This window comes from Chironomus tepperi, unplaced genomic scaffold, assembly GCF_022539635.2.
Source record: "Chironomus tepperi strain 1889 unplaced genomic scaffold, CSIRO-AGI_Ctep_v1 contig_85, whole genome shotgun sequence".
Taxonomy (NCBI): Eukaryota; Metazoa; Arthropoda; class Insecta; order Diptera; family Chironomidae; genus Chironomus; species Chironomus tepperi.
Window position 1 is genome coordinate 8,524,458 of NW_027226207.1, and position 9,747 is coordinate 8,534,204.

The 9,747-nt window shown below is 34.6% G+C and overlaps 1 protein-coding gene and 1 long non-coding RNA gene across 2 annotated transcripts; one reads left to right on the top strand and one right to left on the bottom strand.

Annotated features, from left to right (window-relative positions):
• Positions 1-2,637: 2,637 nt before the first annotated feature.
• LOC139086457 (uncharacterized) lies at positions 2,638-9,392 on the bottom strand. Its single transcript, XR_011544017.1, has 3 exons — positions 7,573-9,392; positions 3,778-4,501; positions 2,638-3,714 (listed from the first exon to the last, which is right to left on the bottom strand). It is a non-coding gene; the product is annotated as an uncharacterized lncRNA (long non-coding RNA).
• Positions 4,673-6,295, top strand: LOC139086408 (G protein-activated inward rectifier potassium channel 4-like). Its single transcript, XM_070634857.1, has 5 exons — positions 4,673-4,729; positions 4,864-4,888; positions 4,934-4,996; positions 5,067-5,542; positions 6,110-6,295. Exons 1-5 carry the CDS (start codon positions 4,673-4,675, stop codon positions 6,293-6,295), a joined length of 807 nt encoding a protein of 268 aa, XP_070490958.1.
• Positions 9,393-9,747: the final 355 nt, after the last annotated feature.

The following is a 9,747-nucleotide window of genomic DNA, read 5'->3' on the forward strand; positions in this document are numbered from 1 at the left end:
CCCGGGTAAACTGAATTATAGAACTGAATTTCAGAATATACATAAAGAAGCGTAGTAAAGATAAAAAAAAAAGTAAGAGATGACTGAGGAGGATTTAAAGAGGCATTCGGTCTTCAAAAATTGAGCTCCGTACCAAAATTTTAAACCTCCTGGAAGCGTTACGTAGTTTTTAAACGTTCAGATTCTGGCCGACTTAACTATGGCTTAAGGTTAAATTTCATTTAATCTGACCTGACGTCAGATTCACACTAGCCTGAGTTCGGATTTTTGAACTTAACAAAGTCATTCATCTTCTAGGGTCATTCGGCGGGTCTTCCTTTTATTGTTTTAAAATCAAAGATCAGATTTATTTCCGAGCGAAATATTGTTGCATAGCACAGTTGGCAGGACTTTGAGAGTCCACTATGGAGTCGTATCCGTTGTCAGGTGGAAATAACGACTTAGCATTGCCCTAGTGAACACGTTGTGCTGTTCGGGAGTCTCAATCTTTAGGATCGACTCTCGATTGAAACAATTGAGGATAATTCGTAAACATGTAGGTCATTAACCTCCCTTTAACATCAAAATAACACAATAAACCTAAATCTGATCCCATTTTCCTTCAAATTACCATTTCAAATGCGCCATTAATATCCAAAACCTCACATTCATTCCACTAACAGCATCTCTTTATCTGTGTCATCTAAAAAAAGTAAAGTAAGCGTAATCAAATAACATGACAAATGAACATATTCAGTACATGTCCATCAAATCTTTTTTTGAAATGACTTTAAGAAAAGGAATTCATGGGATGTAAAGCCACAAAAGAAATGAGAACATCATGCAGACAAATCTAATGTAATATTTTCCATGGAAAAATAATGATTTTTTGTGCGTACATCCTCATTCCATTCATAAAGACATGAATGGCATGACAATCATCATTTTTGGTGTACACAGTCAGTGCTTTATGCTACATTTTTTATAAACATTTTGAACAATTAATTTATTGAATCAAGATGAAGAAATTAAATTCAATTCTCTTCAAATTTCATGACGTGATTAATGTTTGTTGCTGAATTTTATGAAGCTTCTTTTTTGGTGTGTCTGAGAATGATTCAATCATTTGGATGATGTATGAGAGTCTGTGAATAATTTAATATGATATTATCGGGTGCATGAACTCTGCTGTTTGTCTGAATTGCGAATGTTCCTCTTTTTTGTGATTTAATTGTTGTGTTTGTGAGGTTTTTGTGGTTGCTTTTTCTTGAGGCTTTTGTGGTTTTTGCATAAAGATCTTACAAATGCAAAGTTTGGCAAATGCAAATGTAATTTTGTTGGATTGTTGAAGTTTTGGTCGAATAACTTGTTTGTAATGTGATTATTAATTGTTCTTGGACAGGATGTGATTGAAATAAAAGGGATTTAGAGGCTTAATAGAATTGCTAAAGGTTTCATCCATGGCTACATCCATGGCTCCAAACATGTCTTGTGCGGTATCGGTCGAGTCATAATACCAAGGTGTGCCGTGAAATATGAAAAGTTGCCCATCACAGCTAAGCCACACTTATCTTAATTCCACCATGTACCAAACTTACATGCGCGGTGAAGATTGCCAATCTAAGCCACAGTGTGTGGCGGATACGGAGTCATACGTGGCTCTGGTTATTACAAGGTACGTTGGTCAAGCAAACTGCCATCCTTAAGCTCAAACTAAAAGAACTATTGTTAGAGGTCATGGATCACAATTGATCTGTGGCCAGCGAACTAGCTATCTGCTTAATTAATTTGCTAAGCTTTTCTTAGCTACGGTTAAGACTCAAAGACGTTTTCAGGTGAGATGCAGTAAGATTTTGGAAGACATGAGCTCTCGTTGCAATCTTGTGTGGTCCAATCTGACAATATTCCAATAAAAGCTATTGTCTCCCATATCCCTGATTTTTTTTTTTTAATGTATTTCATTTTATTGTATGTAGCCATGATTCGTTCCTTAATTCAATATTGCTCAATTGTCCAAAGCTCTGCAAAGGTCCAATTATAACTGGATCTCGTACATTAAGCAGTCGGAGCATCTAAATTTCGGATAGAGTACAAATTTGGATCTGGCAGGAGTAGAACCCACGATTCTTAAATTACCATATCAAATTTGAGCCAAGCGTCTTACCTATTTGACCATCAAAGCTCTTAATTGGCTAAGGGCAGTTCACTTACTACGTAATGGTATTACGTCCATTAAAAAATTGATTGTCTGAGACAAAATTAACAAAATCTTGACCATTACCCATAGAGCGTCACTTAATAAATGAACTTTCCCTTATTTGTGTCTCTCGGACATAATTCTTGAATTTCATTACCTTCAATTATTTAAGCATTTACAAAATTCCACAAAATATGAAGAATCTCAATTAAATAATATTGATAAAAGCTTCCAATTACTTATAAAAATTGGAAGTAAAAAGCAAACAATAATTCCACTTGAATTATCTTTCTTATTTTTCCATACGTAGATCTAAAGTTCACATACTTATATATCTAAAAATAATAAGATTGCATAAATTTCATCATACATCCATCAATCTTATAAAAATATACATTTCTTGATGTGCTTAATTTATTCATATGTACTAATAATAATTCATTATTTTTCATTGAGTCTGCAATTAATGTTAAGCTCTTGTCTTTGTATTTCTTCTGAGAATATGAAAATATTTTTATGTGTCTTACATGACATAATTAGATGAATTCATATTAATTTATACTTTGAATTATTTCTTTTTTGTGAATCGACGTCGACTGATGGGAATTTTGTGTAACGTATTTGAAAAATTTGAATGAATTTCTTCTTAAGTTGACTGAATTCTGTGTCCAAATGTCGGGTTACCGATTTTCCACAGCATTTACAACTGCGCAAGCTCCAATATTGTTGAAAATATTCAAATATGTTATCTCACCACACAGTAGGAAGCACCACGTGGACTTTTATCTGTTGCACACTTACTTCACTGGCTGTACACCTCAGATATACATCAGATCACCCTTAAAGCCTCCATCTCTGGCCTCCATCTGGCAATCACCAATAACAAAAATGCAATACTGTCTTTATCAACAGCTTCCTTTCAGGTGTACTTCCATCTCAAAAGACAATATTTTGACTGCATGCAACAATGTCATCTTATTTGCATGCATACTTGCGTCATTTACTCAATTTGAGTCAAGTTGATTCTAGCCCAGTGCAATATTTATCTCTTGTTATCTGCATCTTATCTCTTGGCTGTTGTTCCAAAATAAAGCAGTTGTGGATAAAATGACAAGATTGAGTAGAGTTGTAGCTTATTCATTTGTTGTCTGAACTTAGTGCGTGATGGGTAGCAGGGAAGCTATTTCGTATGATTTGTAAGTTTGATTTGGGTTTGTTCAGTTAATACAGTGGTGGGCAACCTTTTGTTATTCGCGGTACACATTGATAGTAAGTCTGGACCTAAACCACATATGGTATACGTTCCAGGACATTCGCGACGCACTAGAGTGTCGCAGCACACAGGTTGCTCACCACTGACTTATTAAGTAACCTAAAAACCCCTAAAAATTGAAGCTTCATCCCCTTGTCTACCTCCTCAAACCGGATCTCCCCTTCCTTCCCTAAAATCGTTACTTAATAAGTGAACAGCCTCAATTATTCAATCTCAATTTCCACAATTTAAGACCAATTCCACCATCATCCGACGACCGTCTCATCTACAAAAATGGTGAAGTCAACTTTTCAAAGGAAAATATTGGACATCATAAGCATTACTTTACCGATATATTTGCAACATTAATCGACATGCAATGGAGATACCTTTTATTCGTGTTTGTTGCTAACTTTCTATTTTCTTGGATAATATTTGCTGTCTTTTGGTACTTAATAGCCTTTTTGCATGATGATCTTGATTATTATGAGGAATGGATGAAGGCTGATGATAAGGAAATGTTTGAGGGGATCACAAATCATACACCATGCGTCAATAACTTGTTTACATTCTCGTCAGCACTGCTTTATTCTATTGAGGCTCAGAGCACTGTGGGTAAGTGGATCTTATAGAGTTGATGTGTAGACTAAGGGGTTTTGGATTGATAATTGACTCGAGGCCTGCAGAAAGAGTCACTGATGGAAAATAGCAACCTACGGCATCATTCGGCTGGTTTTCACTGAGCGAACTTACGTCAGCTCTGGCACAAAGCAAACAAGCAGTCACACTACTTTAGTATATAACAAATGGATACTTTCCCGAACAGCTTAAGTCAATTAATCGATCCAAAATTCAGCACATTGCTGACACGACTCTGGCATTATGTCTAATATAAACCAAATTCGGTACCAAATTTTGAGGTCACCTCCTTGACTCTCATTATGTCTTTCTAAATCTTAATTCAATTCACAGGATATGGCTTCCGACATGTGACTATTGAGTGTTCAGGTAAGAGTTCATTCATACCATTCTATTATCAATGTACAAAAGGTCATCAAGCTTGTATGATTTTTCTGTAAAGCCAAGCAATTCTGCATATTGAGGATCATTTTTATGCTTTTATCTAATTATTTTACAGGCGCACCAGTCATCCTTATCATTCAAATGTAAGTACTGTTCTCTTATAAGGAGGGTTTGTCCAAAATAGCAGACTTGCAGTCAAAATTTCAGACCTGCATTCTTGTATGAATTATAAGCTAAAGTCGAAAGCTGCATTCCTGCTTCTTTGGACGAACTATAAGGTACATTCGGATATCGCAGGTCTGCGCATCCACAATTCAGGAAATGCAAACCTGCAGTTGCTAGCTAAACCTGATTTATGGTCATAAATCTACAAAATTTCATCTAAATTTTTCCTCAAACTCTTATTTCCTAGCTTAATTGGAGTCCTCATCGAAGCAGTAAGTCACCCTTACTTATTCTCCTGCAATCTAATTAATTTACAGCACATGCACATCATCTGCTCTTTTCATTCACAACAATACAGTTCACATTAGGTGTTATCATAGGTAAGCAACAATCTTATCATCATAAGAAATCCAAAATAAAGTAACTCCATAAATTTAATTCCAACAACAGCAAAGCTTGCAAGACCAAAGAAACGTGCACACAATATTTTATTCTCAAAGAATGCAGTTATATGTCATCGTGATGGCTCAGTATGTCTTATGATACGAATTGGAGATATACAGAAGAGATATATTGTGCATGCAAATGTCAAGGCAAGGCTAATAAAGAGAATTTACTCTGATAATGGAGAACTTTTGGAATTTCATCAAGATGACTTGCCAATGAATGTTGATAATTGTGATAATCAAATTATGCTGCTATGGCCAACACTTGTGTACCACAGAATTGATGCAAATAGTCCCCTTTGGGAGATGACAGCTGATGATTTACAGAATGAGCAATTTGAAATTCTTGTGATGTTGGAAGGAGGTGCTGAATCAACAGGCTTGCATGCACAGGCTAGAACATCCTATTTACCATGTGAAATTTTATGGGGTCATCGTTTTCAATCTGTTTTGATGCCGAAAGAAAAGAAGTACATTGAGGTAAGGACAAAGAGTTTGAGGATGTAAACAACATTTTTTATTGTCTTGAAGATTCTTTTTATGGATGTTAGGGTGGATAGTAATGGGTTTTTAGTATAAATATGAATAAGAAGGGAGAGACTTGGAGATTTTGGGGGGAAAATTGAAATGTTGTGGCAGGAATTGGCTCTAAAATTAAATCTGACTCGAAGGCAATGTCAGACTGGCCGTTTACCGTTAATTTTGACCATTTCATTGAGTATTGAATGAATCCTTGACATATACACGACACTCAATACAACTAAATTAGCTTCTGGTGGGAATCGATCACTTGGCCACAGAAGCCTTGCTCTTATTTTGTCAGAATCGCCAATATACAGGGTCTCAAAGTCTTGGTTTCGATGAATTTTTGAGTTGGAGACCAAGTCTTAAACTCAGGTCTAGATTCCAAGTCTAGCTCTGTCTTTGGAATGCATTGCTCTCGGTCTCGAGAATCCTTACTATATATGGATCGATGTCCAAGATTCCCCAACCATTATCGATCTCAGATCTTCATCCTTTTTACCCTTCTTCTTCTATTAATTCCAGGTCGACTACAACTTCTTCGATAAAACCTACAAAGCTGATATTACACGTTGTGCTGCTAAGGATTTGATTAAAACTATTTGCATTCATGAACATCCACCAGATGAATGTGATTGTGTTGGATCAAAAGGAGTCTTTAAGAAGTTATCAAGTGGCAATTTGAGAAAAGCCTTTTCTAGCAAATATTAATTATCAGAGCTCAAAGTCGACTCAAACTTTATATGAAGTCGTGTCGACTTTTCCATACAAAATTTGAGTCGATTCTGATAAATATTCAATTTCCTAAATTCTTAATAATCAAATAAAATAAAATTGAAATTCAGCATAACTGAAAATTTTCATTTTAAATCCTTCCCTCGCGAGTCTGTCGTGAAAATTCCACGCGAAAAATACATTGTGGTTGATGAAAATTTATTGGCATTTAAGAACAGACACGAACATGTACGTAAGCATGGCATCAAAATACGTTAGATGATGTTTTGGCTTTTATGATGTATTGACTTTTGTACATGTAATGTTATGAAGTCAAATTGAATTTGAAGCTCATGCATTGTGGTGTTTTAGCAGAGTTTGAGGAAGATTACTGACAATATGGTTGAGTAGAATCTTGGAACCGTCTTTGAACCGTCTTGGAACCGTCTAAATAAAGTTGCATCTGAGATATGGAGCCATAAATAGGTGAATCTGCAAGTGCAAGAGTAAGGCCTCTGCGGCTGAGTTGTTAGGCTACAGACCGGATATTGATATCACTCTATAGTGAGTTTGTGGGTTCAATTCCTACCAGAGGCCGATCTCTCAATCATTATAAAGATTGTTGTCGATATGAATAAAGGATTCGAACAATGCTCACGACATTTCATGCATGGATTCATCCATGTGTCTTACATCTGACCATCACCCGAAAGTAGGCCCTGGGAGTCTTTTTTGAACTTTAAACATGCCTTCTACCTTTGGAATCAGCTTGAATTTCGAATAAATGAGTCAAATTCATGCCATTGCATGTACATAACTCATCAAATTGGATCAAATAACTGCAATTCCAATTCTAGATCAATTTTCTCAAATTTTCTAATGATTCTTGTTTCAACAATAATTCCATCCAACCTTATTAACTTTACAAACTCAATTTAAAACCAATTTCATCAACTTAATCAAACTCCAGCAAGCATAAATCCTCCAATAAATTGCAAACATTCATCATAAAGAACAACAAACTCAAACAATAAAACTTTTCATAATTCAAAAAACTCACTTAACAAGTACAAAAGAAGCGATTAAACGACAAAAGAAGGAACACAAACAACAAATAAGCTGTTCTGTCAACATAACGCCAAGGTATTGAAATATCTATTTATTTTCAACAATTGTTCCTTTCAAAAGCATATCAATAACACATTTTTGAATTGTTTGTGTGCGAATATGCAGCACAAAATTTATTATTAGATAAAAAAAAAATATTTCCTTACTCATAACCTGATGCTTCTCTCATTTCGATCATGAAAAATTGAGTTTTTTGGTTTTCTTTGCTGCTCAATTTTTTTTTATTCTGTCGATTTTCTTCTCTTGAAAATTTTGTATTGAAAATTGAGTTTTTTGTTTCTCATATGGAAGTTAGGTGAGTTGAAGATATGAAGAGATCAAGATGAGATGGTACTTTTGTTGGATGTGGAATCAGGAAGGCGCATTTTAATTAAAAGGTAGTGAAGTCGAAATCTAGGGACGTCTGCAACAAGGGTCAGACACTCCAGTGGTACAGTACTGTACTTACTGTACTTACTGTACTTTTCATACAAGTACAGTAAGTACAGTTGGTACAGTACAATACTTACTGTACTTTCATACAAGTACAGTAAGTATTGTAAGTATTGTACTGTACTTACTGTACTTTCATATAAGTACAGTAAATATTTTACTGTACTTACTGTACTTATATGGAAAATATTCTAAGGATTATTTTGTTAAATTCTCTTGTGAAATATGTGAAATTAATGTTAAAAATCTTAAATTTATAATTTTTCACCTTAGTTTTCTTTAATTAGTGTAAAAATAACTACTACAAATGCGAATTCTGGCTAATTCTTCTTATTTTCGCCTCAATTTTCATAATTGAAATGAAAAATCTTTCGGAAAAGCCTGACTTGGCTTCGATTTTTCTATTTTAGATGCAAACTCGCTCACAAAGACCTAATTGGGCCTAGGTTTTTATATTTAGGTTGAAAAATCACTCGGAAAAGCCAATTTTGATCTGAATTTTCTTATTTGAAATGAAAAATCGTTCTGAAAAGCCTGATTTGGCCTCGAATTTTATATTTCAAGTGAAAAATCACTCGTAAAAGCCGAATTTGACTTCGATTTTCTTATTTGGGATGAAAAATCACCCGGAAAAGCCGAATTTGGTCTGGATTTTCATATTTGGGATAAAAAATCACTCGGAAAAGCCGAATTTGGCTTCGATTTTCATATTTGGGATGAAAAATCACCCGGAAAAGCCGAATTTGGCTTCGATTTTCTTATTTGGTATGAAAAATCACCCGGAAAAGCCGAATTTGGCTTCGATTTTCTTATTTGGGATGAAAAATCACCCGGAAAAGCCGAATTTGGTCTGGATTTTCATATTTGGGATAAAAAATCACTCGGAAAAGCCGAATTTGGCTTCGATTTTCATATTTGGGATGAAAAATCACCCGGAAAAGCCGAATTTGGTCTGGATTTTCATATTTGGGATAAAAAATCACTCGGAAAAGCCGAATTTGGCTTCGATTTTCATATTTGGGATGAAAAATCACCCGGAAAAGCCGAATTTGGCTTCGATTTTCTTATTTGGTATGAAAAATCACCCGGAAAAGCCGAATTTGGCTTCGATTTTCTTATTTGGTATGAAAAATCACCCGGAAAAGCCGAATTTGGCTTCGATTTTCATATTTGGGATGAAAAATCACCAGGAAAAGCCGAATTTGGTCTGGATTTTCATAGTTAGGTTAAAAAATCACTCGGAAAACCCGAATTCGGTCTGGATTTTCCTATTTGGGATAAAAAATCACTCAAAAAAGCCGAATTTGGCTTCGATTTTCTTATTTGAGATGAAAAATCACTCGGAAAAGCCGAATTTGGCTTCGATTTTCTTATTTGGTATGAAAAATCACCCGGAAAAGCCGAATTTGGCTTCGATTTTCTTATTTGAGATGAAAAATCACTCGGAGAAGCCGAATTTGGATTACATTTTCATATTTCGGTTGAAAAGTCTCTCAAAAAAACCAAATTTTGTCTCAATTTGATGAATTTAATTTGGAAAATTCTTAAAAATGTAAATTAGTACATCAGTTTTCTTATATAAAGGTGAAAAACTTTGAAAAACATTATTTTCTATTAAATTTCTTTTAAAATTAGTGAAATTAAATAATTTTTATCACTTTTTTACTTTAAAAATGATAACACAAGTATTGTAAGTACAGTACAATACTTACTGTACTTTTCATACAAGTACAGTAAGTACAGTAGGTACAGTACTGTACTTACTGTACTTTCCATACAAGTACAGTAAGTATTGTAAGTATTGTACTGTACTTACTGTACTTTCATATAAATTCAACAAGTACAGTAAGTACAGTACTGTACTTCTGGAGTGTCTGACCCTTGGTCTG